The sequence below is a fragment of the Chiloscyllium plagiosum genome, unplaced genomic scaffold (assembly GCF_037043375.1).
Source record: "Chiloscyllium plagiosum isolate Xiang-an unplaced genomic scaffold, Cpla_swu_hap1 HiC_scaffold_2, whole genome shotgun sequence".
Classification (NCBI taxonomy): domain Eukaryota; kingdom Metazoa; phylum Chordata; class Chondrichthyes; order Orectolobiformes; family Hemiscylliidae; genus Chiloscyllium; species Chiloscyllium plagiosum.
The window spans coordinates 5,277,119-5,297,209 of NW_028270140.1; the positions used below are offsets into that span (position 1 = coordinate 5,277,119).

Here is a 20,091-nt window from a genome sequence, read left to right on the forward strand (position 1 = left end):
CAGTTATAGCCCAGAGCGCTGCACCTTCCCTACCTGATGAAGGGACCTTTATCTGCTTGCTTAGTAATAGAAGACTAACTTTCAAATTCAGGGGCAGCTCAGTGGCTACCACTGTTGCCTCAGCACCAGGGTCACAGGTTTGATTCCTCTCTCAGGTGACTGTCTGGAGTTAACACAATCCCTGGTCTGTCTGTGGGTTTTCTCCCACAATAAACGTGTGCAGGTTAGGTGAATTGGACATGCTGTGAGTGCATTAGTCAAACCTAAACATTAGGTAGGGAATGCTTCTGAGGGTTCTTCAGAGGGTTGGTGTGGACGTGTTGGGCCAATGGACCTGTTTCCATGCTGTAGGAATCAATAACTCAAAGCTTTTAATTCCAAATAAACCTGTTGGGCTGTAACCTGGTGTTATTTTCTACTTTCTTTTTGGCATTTCTAGGTCCCACTTAAGCTGATATGCTGAAATACTTAATCAAACATTGACTGTCCATAAAATGCATGGTGTGGGAGGAAGGAAAGTAAAATATCATAGTTAATGTTCAAATTCATTCCACTTCCTTAAAGTGGAAGTTACTGTGCAGGTTCGAGGCTGAAGTCTTCAATTACAAACGAGAGCTCAGGCCATACAGCTCATGTGCCTATACTAGCTCTTAGTGATCTCAATGATGTGATCTTTCCCTTTTTTAGTTATTCCTAGATGACAATTATTTCATCTGTCCTCCAGTTACTGACTCACCTGAACTGGGGGTACAATGTTCCCCACCACTCGAAGCCCTTCAATATTGAATACCCAAATCCTGCCATCAGAGCCTAACCTTGGTGGCATCAGTCTACAAAGGACTGATCAAAAATGAAGCATTGTGTAAGTGGTGCCAAAGTAATTAAACCTACAGGTTATGATGCAAGACATGCTAAATCCAGCTGCAGGTGGGAGTGGAGACCTGGCTCAAAGTAGGTCCAAATCTCAAATCATTCAATATGAGGTGTATAGAACATAACTAGTTTTGTTGGACTCTTTAAATTTTAATCTGAAAACTTGCTTTATGCTGCAGGGTTTAAGTCTACCAGCAAGTGATAGCAAACTTGGAAACTTCAGGGTGCAATAACCAAGCAGTTTTGTTGAACTTTACTCCTAACATGAGCAGGGAGGGGTATCACTCTTCAAAGTGTAATCTGAATTTCCTCCTGAGGAAGATAGTATTGCTGGTTTGATGTACTAGAACATTTTAAGATGACAGTGGCTAATATTGAAACTAGCTGAGGGGGAATAGTTTAAATTACTAAACATCTGAAAGTTTAGTTTAAGAACTGAAACTTGTGTAACATTACTTGAGCACTTGGCTACTGTCTTAATAATAAACATTAATCTGCATTATGCCATGATTAAACCTAACTCCTGGGTCTTTCTCACAGGTAAAATCACCTGTGGACCATCAGACTTTACATGTCTTAATGGACATTGTTTGCCAAGTAAATGGCATTGTGATGGCTCTGCTGACTGTGAGGATGGATCAGATGAAAGTCCTGAGATCTGTCGTAAGTATTTTGTTAGGCAAGTGAGAAGCCCTGAGCTACTGTTCTAACTTTACACAACAGAACATTAGGCAAGGTAATCCTTTTTTCTATTTCTATATAGAAAGCTACATTTCTTATCTGCTTGCTTTATAATAGAGGACTAACTTTGGAGCAGCACGGTGGCTCAGTGGTTAGCACAGCTATCTCCAGCACCAGGGTCCCAGATTCCATTCTAGCCTTGGACAACTGTGGAGTTTGCACATTCTCTCCATGTCTCTGTGGGTTTTCTCCAGGTGCTCAGTTTTCCTCCCACATTCCAAAGATGTGCAGGGCAAGTGAATTGGTGATGCTGAATTGTCCATGGCTGTTGGGTGCATTAGTCAGAAGGGGGTGGGTTACTCTTCAGAGGGTTGCTGTGGACTTGTTGGGCCAAAGGGCCTAATTCCACACTGTAGGGAATCTTAAACTTTCAAACTTGTGGTGCACACATATATATCTAAGCTTTAATCTAGATTTAGTGCACTGCACTTTTGGCCTTTCCTCATCATATTTGCTATTGTTTTAGCATGGTATGTTGCTGCAAATGCTCTTTTTAGTTCAAGATTCTGTGCAGCTACAAATCTTGCATTCTGAATCACCTTTGAGAATTGATATTCAAAACATTGAAACAATTAAGCTTTAATTCTAAAGATGTAAACTTGTCCTCTACAAAATAGACAAATCCATATAAAGGAACAATATGGTATGTGATTGACACAACATTCTGATTTACTTGTGCTAGAAATACTTTCCAAGCATTTAGGATTACCTAGTAACTTGCATTATTGAACTAACTTTGTCATGTACTCAAGTACAAGTCAAATGTTTATAAGTCTCTAGTGGCAGCACCCACTTGGGCGTAAGTGGGCATCTCTAGGCCACACTAACCATGACATTCTAACTCAGTGTAAAGAGTTTCATATGCATTGTTTTGACACTTTTTTTTTCAAGAGAATCTTGACATTCAGTGTATCTATTCCAGACACACAGACATGCCATTTACATGAAATGAGCTGTGGCCCTAAATCTCTTCAGTGTATTCCTGTTTCCTGGAAATGTGATGGAGAAAAGGACTGTGACAATGGCAGTGATGAAGAGAACTGTGGTAAGTAACTTCACCAGTTTATCTAGAACTTGCTCTGAGTTATGCTCAGTCTTCATCTAGAAGAACTAATTGAACATTAAAGCACTTCACTTTAATCTGTGGAAGTGGCCTGCAGTAGTTAGTGCCGAAAAGTAAACTTCCAGCATGTACAGCTTTTTTTGAACTTTTTTTATTTTAGTTCTAGGCGTAGCTTTAGTACACCTGTTCACACCAGCTGTTCAAACTAGACTGAGTCAAGGTTGACTTTGGCTGACTTTTGAAATTTCCATTTTTAAAAAGTCACTTGGAAATGCATAGTTCAAATTAAAAAGATCGTGATCAAACAATCTTTCAAATGTAGAAAATAAACATTTGAGCTGTGATTGCCAAGAGCTACGATTGTCAGCATAACTGGCCAGATACAATTTCAAATTTGCACTAATGCATGACACAACCCAATTTCCATGTCTACCATTGCAAGCAAACTGAAGCTGAGATTCCAGTCAACTACTGAAATACTATTTTAAATTAACCTAAGTATCACTTTTTCAGATGTAAGCAAATAGCTTATTCCAATAACTCACAATCACTTATCTGGCTGCTCTTCATTTGAGGTGGTTCTGTTAACATTTGTCAAGACATTCACTGATGTGGCTGACTAACTGGGGATGTTGATTCTACAGGGTTTTAAAGCATGTAATTTACAGCCAACAACATCCATGTTATACACTGTTTCTAAAGTGCAGCCTTTTAGTCATACAAGGTTGCACAAGAACACAGCCATTACATTATAGAACTGACCATACTTTGTTTCTGACAGGCTTAAAGTTTGTAGTATCTTTTTAAAAATACTACTTATTAACAACTAAGGAAGCTGAACAGAATAAAGACAAAGCCATGTTTATTGATCTTGATAGCAGAATATTCCATACTTCCCCACAACCACTTGATTCATCAGTAATTGAACTTTCAAAAATCAGACTTTGTTTTGCCCAGTGGGATGATGGCTGATAAATGTGGATTAGATTCTGATATATGGAACACTACAAATTTGAACACTGGAGTAACTTAAACTTGGGATTAATACAACTCTCAAATGTTCTAAATGGTATGTTTTTTTTCAGACACTTTGATTTGCAGTATACTTGAATTCACATGCTCCAGTGGTAGATGCATTTCTAAAACATTTATCTGCAATGGTGAAGATGACTGTGGTGATGGGAGTGATGAACAAGGTTGTGCCCCATTTGTTTGTCACATCCACGAATTTCAGTGCAATAGCTCAGAATGTATCCCCCTGAATTGGGTATGTGACAACAATGCTGATTGTGCTGACCAATCTGACGAGGCTCCAGAGCGCTGTGGGTACACACTTGCCCCTGTGACCTGCTCGTCCAGTGAGTTCCTGTGCGAGTCTGGTGAATGCATCAATCATCGTTGGTATTGTGATGGTGATACTGACTGCAAAGATGGAAGTGATGAAGTGAATTGTCGTAAGTAGCCTGTCTTGTATGCTAGGCTCACTCAATCTTACAAAACTGAGCCAGGTTTCTAGAGGCACAAATTTCCCAAATCATCCCTCTGCTTTCTAAAAGGACAAAGTCTGCTGTCTAGTAGACTAGACTAAGGACCCTAAACCCCTTTTCCTGCTGTAGTTTTTTTTTCAAAGCTGAACCTCTGTAGAGCAGGCCCACTGCTTTGAAATATTGCAGGACCACAAATGGCTAGTTATTTAGTTCTAAGTAAATGCTAACTTGATACTAATGCTCTCTACCATAAACAATGGAATATCTCTGACTAGAAATGGTCTTAATACAGCAATAGCACAGGTGGTTCCACATCTGGTATGTCTGCCTCTTTTCTGTCTGACCTCTAAAATGATACTTGAATATGTGACTTGGTAACTATATAAGATGCTTTGAATCATAACACTAGAATAAGTTCGGTTTCGCACTTTAAATCTGTCCTCTAGCAAAAAAGTGAGAAATTTCCTGTTTCAATATAGGTTGGAGTCTCCTTCACTGCCAGCACTCCTCCTCCTTCCCTACCTCCACACACCAACTACAGCCCAGGAAGGAATTGCTTTTTCAGCATTGTCTTCAAAGCCATCACAATCTTTTATATAGTGGTTGAAATGATTAGCAATATCATACTCCGGTCTTTCTTTTCATGCTTGATAAAGTGTCAAAAATCCCTTTCTGTTCAAACAGCACCTCCTTGAGCGCACTACTGTACCTAAAATGAGTTTTTCATATGGATTTCCTCGAGCATATTCTATTGCTTTCATTGCAAATCTGTTTCTATGCTTGGAGCATACAATCTCCAACTCAGACTTGCCATAAATAGGCTCAAGGGACTAGCTTGCTCATAACTTTCAGATTTTGATTCTGCAGTTTAAATGCTGAATGTCCCCACAAGTTGACTATGAACAGTACTTTCTAAAACTTAGTATGGAAGCTTCAAACTTTAATTCCAGTGGCTTTAGATGTAATCTATTCTAACCTAATGTTGGGGTCATTATGGCTGTAGTCAACATTCAGACTAGCAATATGTTGTTGGCCACCTTAGTTTCATGGCATTTCTAATTGAGACTTTGTATTAACCAGCTCCTCAAACATGTAGACCAGATTACTTCCAATGTAGTGATGGTGTTTGCATCCCTGAGAACAAGATCTGCAATAATTTTGCAGACTGCACTGATGCCAGTGATGAAGCCAACTGCAAGAATGGTAAGTGTAGTCATAGTAACAATTTAAACTAGTAGTGGGAAATTCCACACTTATGCCCTATTTACTTTTTTTTTTAAGATTGCACTGGTCCCTCTGATTTTAAATGCCAAAGTGGAGAATGCATAGCTATAACCAAGGTGTGTGATCACAAATGGGACTGTAGAGATCGCAGTGATGAACCCTTCCAATGTGGTAAGTATCTCTTGAATTTTGTTCCTCAGTACAATGAGGGAGGCAATGGCCTTAACATTTGACCGTTGATCCAATGGTCTAGGACCAGGGTTGAAAAGCAGCTAAAGCAGATGATGGAATTTGAATTCATAAACCTTGGAATGAAGGTTGAATGACAATCATTCAATGGTAAATTGTTGGGTTAAAACCCCACTTGGTTCACCCTTTCCCTTTTTAGGGAAAGCAACTGCCATTCTTATCTGGTCTAGCCTACAGGAGTCCAGACCCACAGTGTGCTTTAGAAAGATGTGCCTTAGCCCATGCAGTCCGACTCAATGGTAGGACGCATAAAAACCATTCAAGGAATAGTTTCACTGTCAGATTGACTATATACTTAGAAAATTCAACCACTTTGGGAAATCCAGTCTAGCACTACACAGACCTGTTCTGAGAATCTAGTATTGATCAGTTGAAATGTTCTGATCTCTCTGCAGGGCTGAATGAATGTTTGGCAAACAATGGAGACTGCTCTCACATTTGTAGGGACCTTCTTATAGGTTATGAATGTGACTGCCCTGCTGGCTTTAAGCTTGTTGATGAGAGAATCTGTGATGGTAAGTTTATTTATTTTTTTTTCATTCTCATACATGAGAATCCCTACGGTGTAGAAACAGGCCCTTTGACCCAAGTCCACACCAACCCTCCAGTCACCCAGACCCATTTTCCCCTAGACTTTTGCATTTACCCCTGACTAATGCACCTAACCTACACAGCCCTGAACACTCTGGTTGACTTAGTGGCCAATTCACCTAACCTGCACACCCATTTTGAGAACTCATAGACATGGAGAATGTATAAACTCCTTGCAGAGTTGCCCAAGGCTAGAATCTAACCTGAGGCCCTGGCACTGAGGCAGTAGTGCTAACCAGAGTGCTGTGCCCATGCAAATTTAATTTTCAGTTTATTTAATAGCCATGTTTTTGCAGATGCTGATGAGTGTCAAAATCCTGGAGTCTGCAGCCAGATTTGCATTAACTTGAAGGGAAGCTACAAATGTGAATGTTATGAAGGATATCACATGGATCCTGCTACTGGAGTTTGCAAAGCCATTGGCAAGTATACGTTAATTCCTAATCTTGTAAAAGATCTAAAAGCAATCTCCCATTCAGTGACTAATCTAGTATTACTGCAATAGACTTAGAATTTCCAGGAGGATACTTGCAGGGCTATAGAACTTTTTTCTAGAACCAGCACATTAGATTAATGGCCTTTTTCTGGACTATAGTCAAATCAACACCAGTTCAATTCTCATGCTTGAATACTGCATCAAAATCTAAGTTTTAGCTTTAAGGTATTAACTCAATATTTTGCCTCTTATTTAAAGGCCAAGAGCCTTACTTAATCTTCACCAATCATCATGACATTCGGAAATTGGGACTGCATCATCGAGAATATAGCCAGGCACTTGTACAGCTGAAAAATGCTGTGGCATTGGATGTTGATGTTGCAGAGCAGAGAATCTACTGGGCTGATCTGGGCCAGCGGGCAATTTTCAGGTAAGATCTGTATTTGACTGTCTCATATTATATAACTCCATTTTACCAAGTGGATACCTAATCCTTCAGATGTCCTCACATCCTGACTTGACTTGTTTTAAAATGGCAAACTGTTCCATCTGATGGAATGTGGTATCATGTATGAATAGAATTTTTTTGTCCTATTTTAGATGAAATAGGCCACAAACCTGTTTTAAAAATGACGACATGTTTTTGAACAAGGTTGCTGGATACCACTCAGCAGTGGGCATCAGTTCAATGTTAATGGCTTTACTAGTTTTGTGAACACTTTGGATGCAGAGGCAATTTATTAACCACTTGTCTTTTTTTTTTTTTTAAAACAGCATGTCCATGAATAGATACAAAAGCAAAGCTGATCAGTCAGTCCTTACAAAAGATTTGGGCATTCCTGTGGGAATTGCTGTGGACTGGATTTACAAGCATATCTATTGGACCGACCGGGGTACAAAAACTATATCTGTGGCCACGCTGGATGGATCCAGGAAAAGTGTTCTCTTTGACACCAACCTAACAGAACCAGCTTCTATAGCAGTTGATCCGCTATCCGGGTACTTTTTTTTTTATACTTGCCACAAGTTTTATTTGGTGTCTGCACTAACTCAAATTTCCAGAGTTAATTCTCCCAGATTTTTAAAGCTTGGCCAATTGTTTTACTATAATCTCTGGTGGGATAAGTGGAAAAGTAGTAAACTTCAGGTCAAATTAAAGCTGGAAAAATGATGACCATTCACTAAAAATGAAACTGGAATACTTGAGGCCAAGCAAGTCACTGATTTTTTTTTTTTTCTGGAAATATTTGACAAGTAGGCTGAATTAGATTCCTTTTAAATACCCAATGGTCTTGGGTGACCAAACATTTTTAACTTGCAATGGCCATTGAAACATCAAGTTAACAAGTGAGCCTTTAGCTTAAGCTGCATTCACTATTTCTAAACCTGCTTTTCAAGCAATCTAGTGTTGTCTAAACAGAACTTCAATATTTTAATGTTAAATGAATTTCTATTTAAGGTTTGTTTACTGGTCAGACTGGGGTGAGCCAGCCAAGATAGAAAAGGCAGGAATGAATGGTGCCGATCGACAAATCTTGGTTGACCAATGGATTCAATGGCCAAATGGCATTGCACTTGGTAAGCTGTCTGAAGTGGATCTTTAAAGCTTTATTTGTCTGAGTTTTGTTTTAAAACAATATAATTTTTTTTTTCCCCAGATCTTGTGAAACACTGCCTCTACTGGGTTGATGCAAAACTGCATATGCTGTCCAGTATAGGCCTAAATGGGCAGGATAGAAGACTAGTGCTGTCATCACCAAAATTCCTTTCCCATCCTCATGGTGTTGCAGTATTTGAGGTAAGGCAGGATTTGGCAATCGCAGTATATACATTGAATGCAAGTGCTATTTCAATTCCTAAGTTTCATGATTTGGACTCCTGGCATAGTTATATGGTGCCAGATAACACTCTTTTGCAGCAAAACTATCCTCATTTTAAATTACCAGCTTGCAGCTCTACTGACTCTAATTATTTGTATCTTGCATTTCAAGAATGCAATAAGTCCACACCACTTTTGCCCTTATCTCTACCCTGAAACATTTAACCAATTTGAGCAAAATAGTATGCCATGTTGAATGTTGTATTCCAACTCTTTCTACTCTTGGTCAAATGTTCTGACCTGAATCACTAAATGTTAACAATCCATGTTAAATACCAATGCTCCTTCCCATTCAACAGTACTAAATAGAACCTACTTGAACACGGGTGGTTTGAGACCAAAATTGGGTGTCTATACCAGGGAGGTAAGCCATGAACCAGGTGGTATTAAGTCAACTGGGGAGAACTTTCATTTTACAGTGCTTGTCTGATAACAGGACACTCTTCGTGTAGAAAACAGCTCAATCATTTGAGTCTACAAAAGGGAAATTGACCACATATAAACTCCATTCAAGTGTAATAGATTTCTAGGTTACATCTGTTTAAGTGAATTTTCCTTTTTTTTTCTGTTAAATGCCAGAGTAACATGAATTTGACCTCCACTTGCACTGTGCACAGGAGCATCAACTTAAGCTTTGCATAAGCCTCCCAGTTACACAAACCCTCTTTCTGGAACCCACTGAGGGCTGAAATGGTCACTCAATTTTCATTTCCACTAGATAAAGTTTCTGCTGCTGACTTGTTCCTGCCTACAAAGTATTTATAGCACTATATTCAATTTTGTTTAAATGAATCAAATCTGAGCTGCAGTTGAGGTGGAGATTTTAACACTGAATTGTGGAATCTACAAATCCTGGCACTTCTGAAAGTGCTAACTTGCAATTACTGAACTTATTCTTTCAGGATCGTGTTTTCTGGACTGATGAAGAAACTGAGGCAGTTTATGGTGCCAACAAGTTCACAGGGGCAGATGTTGAAACACTTATTTATAATCTCCAGCAACCACAGGATATCTTGGTTTATCACGAATTACTTCAGTTACCTGGTAAGTTGAGCCAGTGGATTGCTTGGTTTTATCTTGTCTCAGTCCTTTGTTTCAGGTTGCTCAGTGCATTGTTTCTCAGGCATTGCCACAGGACAGTTCCAGTTAGCTTGTGCTAGGCTGCTACAGAATCTCTGGGGAAACTTGTAAGTGTTGAACTTCAAGTTCACCACTTTCAAACTACTGTCTGAACTGGTCAAGTTTTACTGTGCTTCAGCTAACTTGCATATGGTGCCTCCTTGACTAAAACTGACACTTTTTTAACTTCAACCAGTATGTTGAATAGGCAGCTTGCTTCACCCGTAACTGTTGGCATTCTTGTCTCTTAATACAATGCCTGCACTGGCAATGTAACCTCCAGGTGAGGCTGACCTGTTAATCGTTTGCATACATGGTTAAGCAAATGCATAATTTGATGCTAGCCCTCTGTCCTCCAGCCACTGTCATCTTTCCCTGTCTGAACTCTTGGATCTAACTGCTCAGCAGTTTTTGATCCTACCTCATTCCTGATCCAATGGCCTTAAGGCTGAAGTGTTTATTTAACATCACTCCATTAACTTGATACCAAGCTGGCAAAGGCCTTTGTGGTTCTGCCTGGTATCTAATGTTTCCTGTAACAGTGCTCTTCCTAGATACTATCATGTACCCACTCTTGCTACATTTCCCCAAATGAATGGTAGCATGAACTACATGGCATATCATCTTTGCAGATAATGTGGAGACATTCACTCAGCAGTTCCTTAAGTAAAAAATCAGTCTGATTTTTGTCCTGCCCCAGAATAAAGTTGCCTAACAAAAAACAAATTTGTTTCACTATTGGTTGTTGAATTAGTATAATTTGAAGGTCAAACTTCTCAACTTGCAAGTCAAGAATTGGTGAACCAAATGTGGTCTTTTTCAGTAAACTGAATAAACTTCAGTCACACTAAAAGGTAAAAAGCAATTGTGCAAGAAGTTGAAACTTGATTTTGTTCTTAACAAGCTTGTATCCAGAATATTTTCTAGTGACTGAGTCTGTCTTGCAGGCAAGAACTGGTGCAATGAGAGGAGCTGTGAATACATGTGTCTTCCTGCTCCCCAGAAGAATGAATTCTCTCCCAAATATACATGTGTGTGCCCATCTGGAATGAAACTGGAGCATGGACAGAAATGTGGAACAGGTATCAAACCAGGTTTGGAGTTGAATGTAAAATGTCCATTAGCAAGTTTATGAAGACTTGTAGCTCAGTTGAAGTTCTGGATGTAGGTTTGCTCAGAGCTGGAAGGCTCACTTTCAGACATTCCATCATACTAGTAACAACTTCAGGTGAGTCTCCAGACAAAGCCATCTGTGACTCAAGCTTCAATGCAACAAGTGTAGGACCTCTACCACTCTATAAACTTTGCTACATAATACACCATAAGTGAACAGCAAAACTATTCTAATCACTCCTGAGTATAGATCTGTTAAAACACACAATTTACAACCTGTGCCTGAGCAATTCAAGGTATAAAAATGAAGCTCCAGGAACTGATTCTCTTTCAACTTTTTTCATGTCTCTGCATTTTTAGTCTTTACCTTTTTTTAATACATGACCAATAGCTTAAATGTTTAATCTAGCTCTACTTTTCTTGCTCAGACTTTGCAGCCTGTGGTATCTATGAAATTCATTGTGGCCATGGATCTCATGAATGTATTCCTCTATCCTGGAAATGTGATGGTGAAAAAGACTGTCTGAATGGAGGTGACGAGGAGAACTGTGGTAAATTGTTTAGTTGTCTACAACTAATGAGAACTGAAGGTTGAGGTTTCTATTTTTACAATTGAATAGTCAGATGTACAGCATGGAAACAGACCCTTCAGTCCAACCCATCCATGCCAACCAGATATCCCAAGCTCGTTTTGCCTGGCTTATCCCTCTCCAAACCCTTCCTATTCATATACCCATCCGGAGGCCTTTTTAAATGTTGCCTCCACCACTTCCTCTGGTAGCTCATTCCATACATGTACCATCCTGTGGGGGGGATGTTGCCCCTTTTTTTATATCTTCCCCCTCACACTAAATTTATGCCCTCCTAGTTCTGGGCTCGCTGACCCTAGCGAAAAGACTGCTTGTTTGTGTATTTACCCTATCATGCCCCTCATTTTTATAAACCTCCTATAAGGTCACCCCTCAGTCTGACATTCCAGGATAAACAGCCCCAGTCTGTTCAGCCTCTCCCTGTAGCTCAATTCCTCCAACTCTGGCAACATCCCTGTAAATCTTTTCTGAACCCTGTCAAGTTTCACAACATCCTTCTGATAGGAAGGAGACCAGAATTGCACACAATATTCCAAAAGTGGCCTAACCAATGTCCTATACAGCTGCAATATGACCTCCCAACTCCTGTATTCAATACTCTGACCAATAAAGGAAAGCATACCAAATGCCACCTTCACTATCCTATCTACCTGCAATTGCACTTTCAAGGAACTAAACCTGCACTCCAAGGTCTTTGTTCAGCAACATGATTTAAGTTCAATAATAACTGACCAAGTCCTACTGTACTAGTGTTCTAGCATTAACCACCACTTGTGCATTTGCAGTTAACTTGCAAAGTCATTTAACTTTCCCTACACTTGAGTAGGCTTTTGAGTCTAATGCTTCATCTGGCCTTACTCATTCCTCAACTATTGCTGTTATCATTTGAGAATTTTATCTAGCTCACTCATTGGAGCTCATTCTTGAGTCTTCCTTCTGTATGAAAACACTTGCTGCTCTTAAGCTTAATGCTTGTTACACATTTATACAGATTTGTATGAATTATTTTGAAGATCACAGTACAATATCTGGAGAGACTTTAATTTCTCAGTGCTGCTGGATTTGTAGCTAAAGTGGCCAACATATCTTTGGAGTTAATCTTCCCTGAAGCAAGACTATACTCAGATTTTCTTTTTTCAGGCACCCTTACTTGTAATGCACTAGAATTCACTTGCTCCAGTGGCAGATGTGTTTCCAGATCTTTCATCTGTAATGGTGAAGATGATTGTGGTGATGGAAGTGACGAGAGAAGCTGTCCCAAATCTAGATGTGGCCCACATGAATTTCAGTGCAACAGCTTGGAGTGTATCCCTTCAAGCTGGGTGTGTGATAATAATATTGACTGTACAGACAAGTCTGATGAATCTGCCAAACAATGTGGGCATACACCTGCACCCCTCTCGACCTGTTCCAGCCATGAGATTCCATGTAACTCTGGAGAATGCATCCACTCCCAGTGGTACTGTGATGGTGATGTGGATTGCAAGGATGGAAGTGATGAAAGAAATTGTCGTAAGTAGTACTGTTTAAATTCTTGTTCTTTAACTATCTAACTGGATAGCTAAACTTTATGAACTGGCTTATCAGGTCAAAGCTGACTTGGTATTTTATCCAAACCAAAAGTAACATCTATTACTCCATAGTGTTTAAATGTACACCAAGTTAACCAGTGGTGTCTCCCTCTTTTTTTAAAAGCCCCTCGCACTTGTCGACCAGATTACTTCCGATGTGGAGATGGCACTTGTATCCGTGAAAGTGCAAAATGTAATGGCTATAAGAATTGCAACGATGGAAGTGATGAAGTCAACTGCAATGGTAAGAATGAGCCTGATTTCACCCTCATAGCCTTTTTGGATTTCCTTGCTGCCAAAATTAAGATGAGTAGAAACTGCTCTCCTATCTTGGATTGTAACAAAGTCTTTTTTTAAAAATTGTTTGGGGTTTAGTCCTGAAATCTTAACAACAATGCACATCACAGATCACTGGCCTGCTGTGAACATTTCAGTCAACTTTTTTTGGGCAACTCCAATACCTGGCCAGAGATTGTCTGGCTATGTTTGGTTAGTTTCTCTAAAATGGAGAATTGGGTGGCTGAGGTTGAGTTTGCAGACTAAGTTGAAAAACTTTTTTTTTTTGACAGGGAAACCTTTAGCTGTGGGGATAGATTTATTTGATTGTAAAAGTTGTTCCTACCACTTCAATCTTGGAAAATTTGATCACATTCTCTGAAGAGAATAGGGAAAGATAAGGTATCATAGAGGCAGTGACTACTGATGTAGTCTCCCTTGGCACTAAGCTTGGTAGCTGATCTGGCTGAGCCAGTGACCATGGTACAAATGTATCTCTACTTGAATGTAGAAGATCTTCAAAAGGAGGTTACAAGCTTTTGGGTATGAGCAATGCAGGAGTAGCTTATGAATTTAGCTTACTCATTTTGGTAACTGCTGAGACTAAAACTCAGGAGAATGAATTTTTAGTAATCTGAAGGGTTATCTAATGCACAGGCACCCTTTGTTTCCTCAACAATCAACAAAACACTCTGGTGTTTAGTACACTAATTACTAATCAAAATATGCATGTATTGTAGTATCAATGCATTTTGGCTTTTTCTTTCAGGTACAGAATGTGTTGTGCCAACAGACTTCAAATGCCAAAGTGGTGAATGTATAAGCATTAACCAAGTATGTAACCACTGGCAAGATTGTAAGGATCGCAGTGATGAACCTCCTGAATGCAGTAAGTGGAGACTTGCATGCTACTTAGATGTACAGTCAGAAGCTAAATGTTCTGGCCTACCTTAGTTTACCCTATCTGTTGGACTTGTGATGCTGGAGTTAAAGGCTTCCTCTCTACAAAAAGGAAACTTTTAACTCCATGAGGTGCCTTCTCTGAAGTGAGAACACTTGCTCCCTGCATGGAATTGGGCCTAACTCTTAAGATGAGGATTATGCCGGTATAATGAATCAGCAGGATCACTGGAGAAACTCCAGTCTGGATGCATCTGGAGAAAAGGATAATCTTTATGAAAAAAAAAATCACTGGAATATTTAGATGAGATTTTTGTGCTTTTTTTTTTTGGAAAGACTTTAAGGAAATTGTGCAATTCTTTAAAATTGAGGACAATTTCATATACATGGCCACAGCCTGGCAAACATGTAATCCCACTCCCTGTTTTTTCTCTCCCCCCCCCCCCCCCCCCCCCCCTGCTTAAGATGGTGGGCAAGTTGTTGGAGGGAATCCTGAGACAGGATATACATGTATTTGGAAAGGCAAGGACTGATTAAGGATAGTCAACATGGCTTTGTGTGTGGGAAATCATGTCTCAGACTTTGAAGTAACAACAAAAGATTGAGGACAGAGCAGTAAATGTGATCTATATGGACTTCATGAAGGCATTCAACAAGATTCCCCATGGGAGACTGATTAGCAAGGTTAGATCTCTTGGATTACAGGAAAACTCACTGTTTTGGATACAGAACTGGCTCAAAGGTGAAGGGTCATTTTTCAGACTGGAGGCCTGTGACCAGTGAAGTGCCACAAGGATCCATGCTAGGTCCTCTATTTGTCATAAATGATTTGGATGTGAGCATAAGACTTACTAAGTTTGCAGATAACACCAAAATTGGAGGTGTAGTGGACAGCGAAGAGGGTTACCTCAGATTACAACAGGATCTAGACCAGATGGGCCAATGGGCTGAGAAGTGGCAGATGGAGTTTAATTCAGATAAATGCAAGGTGCTGCATTTTTGGAAAGCAAATCTTAGCAGGACTTATGCACTTAATGGTAAGGTCCTAGGGAGTGTTGCTGAACAAAGACCTTGGAGTGCAGGTTCATAGCTCCTTGAAAGTGGAGTTGCAGGTAGATAGGATATTGAAGGTGTTGGTTTGCTTTCCTTTATTGGTCAGTATTGAGTACAGGATTTGGGAGGTCATGTTGCAGCCATACAGGACACTGGTTACGCCACTGTTGGAATATTGTGTGCAATTCTGGTCTCTTTCCTTTTGGCAAGATGTGACCCTTGAAAGGGTTCAAACTATTTACAAGGATGTTGCCAAGGTTGGAGGACTTGAGCTACAAGGAGAGGCTGAACAGGCTGGGGCTGTTTTCCCTGGAGCATTTGAGGCTGAGGAGACTTTTTTTATAAAGGTTTACAAAATTTGAGGGGCATGGGTAGGATAAATAGACAAACTCTCTTCCCTGGGGTCAGTCCAGAACTAGACTTCACGAAGGCATTTGACAAGATTCCCCATGGGAGACTGATTGATTAGCAAGGTTAGAGCTCTTGGATTACAGGAAAACTAACTATTTTCAGAGGGTGGTACATGTATGGAATGAGCTGCCAGAGAAAGTAGAGGCTGGTACAATTGCAACATGGAAAAGGCATCTGGGTATATGAATAGGAAGGGTTTGGAGGGATATGGCCCAGGTGCTGGCAGGTGGGACTAGATTGGGTTGGGATATCTGGTCAGCATGGATGGGTTGGACTGAAGGGTGTGTTTCCATGCTGTACACTGAAGTGACAGCTAGTTTGTGGTTTTTATTTGCTTGTTTCCAATCATGAATACTTAAATAGCTATAGGCAAATGTATTACAAAGGGTCATGACTAAATCGCTTCACTAATTCTGCTCTTTACACATTCTAATAGAATAAGTGTTTTATGCACATGATATCCCAGTCATCACTCCAGACTTCATGTCACCTAACAGTTCTAAACATCTGTTCTAACTCTTAACAGATCAGAATGAATGCCAGGTGAACAATGGTGGCTGTATGTATACCTGCCAGGATCTTGTCATTGGTTACCAATGTGGATGTGCTGCTGGCTTTGAGCTGGTTGATGACAAAAACTGCAGAGGTGAACTTTTTGACTTTAGTTTGACTTTTTTCATTTAAAATTTAAGAGCTTTAGAACTAAAATTTTAACTTTCCACAGATATTGATGAATGTCAAAATCCTGGGACCTGCAGCCAAGTTTGTACTAATACCATAGGGAGCTATGAATGTACATGTCACAAAGAATATCACTTGGATCCAGTGAATGGCCTTTGCAAGGCAATGGGTAAGTGGAAACAACCTTCACTGAGTCAGTCCTGTTAAACCTTTCTTCCCATGTAAGGGGAGAGCTAAGCTTTAATGAGGTTAGAAATCTGTAGTTCGTACTGCAACTTGTAATCACTTTCCACAGGCTTCCATTTTCTACTTGATCCATGAAGTTGTCTCCATTTTGGACTTTCAAACACTTTCAAATATATTAAAACAAGGTTTAAAGCCCTTTTTGAAAGAAGCATAATTGTCTTGCAGTTATGCCTCATTTGTACTGTAACCACTTCACTGCACTTCAATCAATGCAGTGGCATTAGTATCCACTTTGTTTTCAATATTTACTGTAGAAATTGTGCCAAAGGGATTTGGGAAGAGTTGCCCTGAACACTTGCTAGAAATCTTTGCACACATCCCAGGGACTTTACCTAACTTATCACCATGATCTAATTTGATTTTAAAGCTTTGAATTTGAGCCAAAAGTTATCCAGTAACTCTGTAGCTTTATTATGCAGCATAATAAAGCCTGTCTACTGGCCAATGAGCAGACTCCTCATGGCACTGCCCTCAATGTGCAGCACAATTCCCCTGAACAAATAGGGCTAAGGTAAACACTTTCACTTAGTTTTGTTTTCTATTCCTCCTGAAAATAGGAAAAGAGCCTTACTTGATCTTTACCAATCGTCATGATATCAGGAAAATGGGATTGCGCCAAATGGAATACACCCAAGTGGCCTGGAAGCTGAGAAATGCTGTAGCACTTGATGCTGATGTTACAACACAAAGGATCTTCTGGGCTGATCTAGGACAGCAAGCAATATTTAGGTATGCATTTAAACCAAGCTCTAACAAATGTTTCATGATACTAGTCTAGGTAGTCGCAGCATACAGGGCTGAGCTTCAACTTGCTTTGAATCATCTGATTCATTCACTGCCATTGTGCAGTTCTAGGCAGGCTTTTAGGCACCCCTAATTTTTTTTTTTTTCTGTTCTCCTATATTAACCCTCAGGCTAACTGCTTGATGGGTACAATGGTTCTTAATAGTATCTACTGTATAACAAGGACCTTCCATTGTCAATACAATGCAGGATAGTGAGGACTGCAGATGCCAGTAAGTCAGTGGATACAGTGCCAAGTTGGCTCTGAAGGGTGCTGATCTGAGACATCTACTGGCCTTCTGACCTGTGGTTTTTATCCAGCTTATACTTTACTGACTCATGTAATTTGATACAAGTCTGCATTACAATGACTGGTATTAACATGCCAGACCATACAGTTAACTAACAATTGCAATAAATATTAAACAGATTTAAGGGTTCATCTCAATCTTTGGCTCATGGTTGCTGCAGTTAGTTAGCACTAAGCATGATCACTCGTCAAATAGATTTTTATGCTTGAAGCAGCTTGCATTGCAAGATTTTTCTGACCACTTGATGATAGGTTTCTGGTTTACAATAAAGTACATGAAGTACCATTTCTGATCATTCTATGAATTGAAGTTGCTAATGCATTTGTTATCTCAATTGTTTATGTCATGTCTAACATTGCTTCACTTGCAGATTCAGAATTGTCTTTACAATAGCCAAACTCTGGACCTCTTACTTTATACTTGCAAGTTTATAGGTGGGCACTTGGCTAAACAAGCAGACAAAATACATCCAGAAACCCTAGCCACTCTCTGCTACAAAGACATCTCTGAAATGACTGCCAGACCACTCCGACCCCTTGGCATCATAGCCCACAAACTCACCAACACTAAAACAGCAGCTAATGAACAAACTAACATTTTACAAAATACTCTGCAAGGACTGTAACAAACACTACATTGGACAAACAGACAGAAAACTAGCCACCAGGATACATGAACACCAACTAGCCACAAAGATATGACTCTCGCTAGCATCTTAACATACAGTTGAGGAAAGACACCACTTCAACTGGGACAATACATCCATCCTAGGACAAGTCAAACCAAGACCTGCACAAGAATTCCTAAAAGCATGGCATTCCAACCAGACCTCAACACTAACATCAAGTTAGACCCCACCTACCACCCCTGAGAAGAACAGGAAGTGACTTCACCACAGGAAATAACCTTACCAAAGGAAATGACATCAACCCAAAAAACCCAAACATGGCAAGCTTCAGCATTCCTTTGCATAAAGTCCACCCTTGCCTAGTAAGGTAATGAAACATCTGGAAACTAACCTCTTCAGCTCAGTGAGCAAACCTCCACAAATCTTAACTCTGTGGTCACAAGAGTATAGGGCTTAAGCTAACTTAATTTTATAGACAACTAAATTTCCTGCATCCTACAGCTGTAGGAAGTTTTAAAACTTGAGCATCTAATGCTTAGCTTCTGCAGATGAATCAGTAGCACTTCTATTTTAAGCATTGTAATCAGAAGACATTACTGATTTATCTCCTAGTGTCTCCATGGATAAATATGAACATTTAACGAATAAATCCGTCATTGTCAAAGATCTTGGGGTGCCTGTGGGAATTGCTGTAGACTGGATCTACCAACACATCTATTGGATCGATTGTGGTACTAAAACCATATCTGTTTCTAACTATGATGGAAGAAAAAGGAAAGTCCTTTTTGATACTGGCTTGATGGAACCAGCTTCAATTGTTACCAATCCACTATCTGGGTATGGAATAATGTTTACTTGTTGCACATTGAGGTTTTAGTGGCTCTTGCATGAGAAGCAAGCAGACTAATGTTTTTTTTCTGATCTACTTCACTTAGGGCCTTAGTTTAAGAATGTGTCATTGTATATCAAACTTGGAATTTACAAATTTAAGATTTTATTTTTTTAAAAAACAAATCTCCAATGTCATCTAAAGACTGATCAATCCTCCAGTTGTCATCTTCTAACAAAAGTCCTGAGTATAAAAGACTTGACTAGGAACATGCATCAAATAGTGTTTAATACTTATGACCCTGTGTTCTAGTTACCTTTACTGGTCAGATTGGGGTGAGCCAGCCAAGATTGAGAAAGCAGGAATGAATGGCAATGACCGTGGTCTTCTAGTGACCAAAGATATTCAATGGCCTCATGGCATTGCTCTTGGTAAGAAGTAGACTCCTATGTTTTGATTTGACCTTAAACTAGAAGGTGCTCTCATCTTACAAATCCTTCCTTGTTCATAGATCTTGTGAAAAGCCGTCTCTATTGGGTTGACTTGAAACAACATAGTCTATCAAGCATAGACTTAAATGGCCAAGACAGAAGAACTATACTGCAGTCAAGAGAATTTCTCCCTCGCCCTCTTGGAATTGCTATATTTGAGGCAAGTTGGCTTTATGTTCAGCAGTGCTAGCATACTTTCGTTGAAAACCATCAATGGTTCAGGCAGCATCTCGGGATAGCAAGGTAATGTTTAAGTCCTGAGAACTCCAGAGCTGGGCAGCTACTTCTGTACTTGATCTTGTCACTGCTTTCCTATTTCTGCTTTCATGCAGAACAATCTCTGGACTGAAACCACTCTACTATAAGTTTACATCTGTAATGTCTTTGGACACTAAGAGCTGTTTTGAAAGTATTTATATTTGTGCCTTTAAAGGCATGAGCCTGCATTCATCAGCCCTCATTTTAGAACATGGAATCTATTACACCTATCCATCAATTGTTCTGATTTAAAATGGCTTATCTTTTCAGCATTGGTACTTTTCCATT

The 20,091-nt window shown here is 39.7% G+C and overlaps 1 protein-coding gene across 1 annotated transcript in view; it reads left to right on the forward strand.

Moving 5' to 3' along the window:
- LOC122564032 (uncharacterized) overlaps positions 1-20,091 on the forward strand; it is a 35,103-nt gene that overhangs the window by 2,295 nt on the left and 12,717 nt on the right. The window contains exons 3-25 of the mRNA XM_087994371.1: positions 1,414-1,536; positions 2,537-2,659; positions 3,763-4,131; positions 5,245-5,373; positions 5,446-5,559; positions 6,033-6,152; positions 6,525-6,650; positions 6,923-7,094; positions 7,439-7,663; positions 8,124-8,242; positions 8,323-8,462; positions 9,446-9,587; positions 10,610-10,744; positions 11,204-11,326; positions 12,506-12,877; positions 13,061-13,180; positions 13,982-14,101; positions 16,103-16,222; positions 16,301-16,426; positions 17,061-17,232; positions 18,838-19,062; positions 19,367-19,485; positions 19,566-19,705. Of these exons, the coding sequence (XP_087850497.1) occupies positions 1,414-1,536; positions 2,537-2,659; positions 3,763-4,131; positions 5,245-5,373; positions 5,446-5,559; positions 6,033-6,152; positions 6,525-6,650; positions 6,923-7,094; positions 7,439-7,663; positions 8,124-8,242; positions 8,323-8,462; positions 9,446-9,587; positions 10,610-10,744; positions 11,204-11,326; positions 12,506-12,877; positions 13,061-13,180; positions 13,982-14,101; positions 16,103-16,222; positions 16,301-16,426; positions 17,061-17,232; positions 18,838-19,062; positions 19,367-19,485; positions 19,566-19,705 (3,674 nt within the window). The remainder of the gene's footprint in view (positions 1-1,413; positions 1,537-2,536; positions 2,660-3,762; positions 4,132-5,244; positions 5,374-5,445; positions 5,560-6,032; positions 6,153-6,524; positions 6,651-6,922; positions 7,095-7,438; positions 7,664-8,123; positions 8,243-8,322; positions 8,463-9,445; positions 9,588-10,609; positions 10,745-11,203; positions 11,327-12,505; positions 12,878-13,060; positions 13,181-13,981; positions 14,102-16,102; positions 16,223-16,300; positions 16,427-17,060; positions 17,233-18,837; positions 19,063-19,366; positions 19,486-19,565; positions 19,706-20,091) is intronic.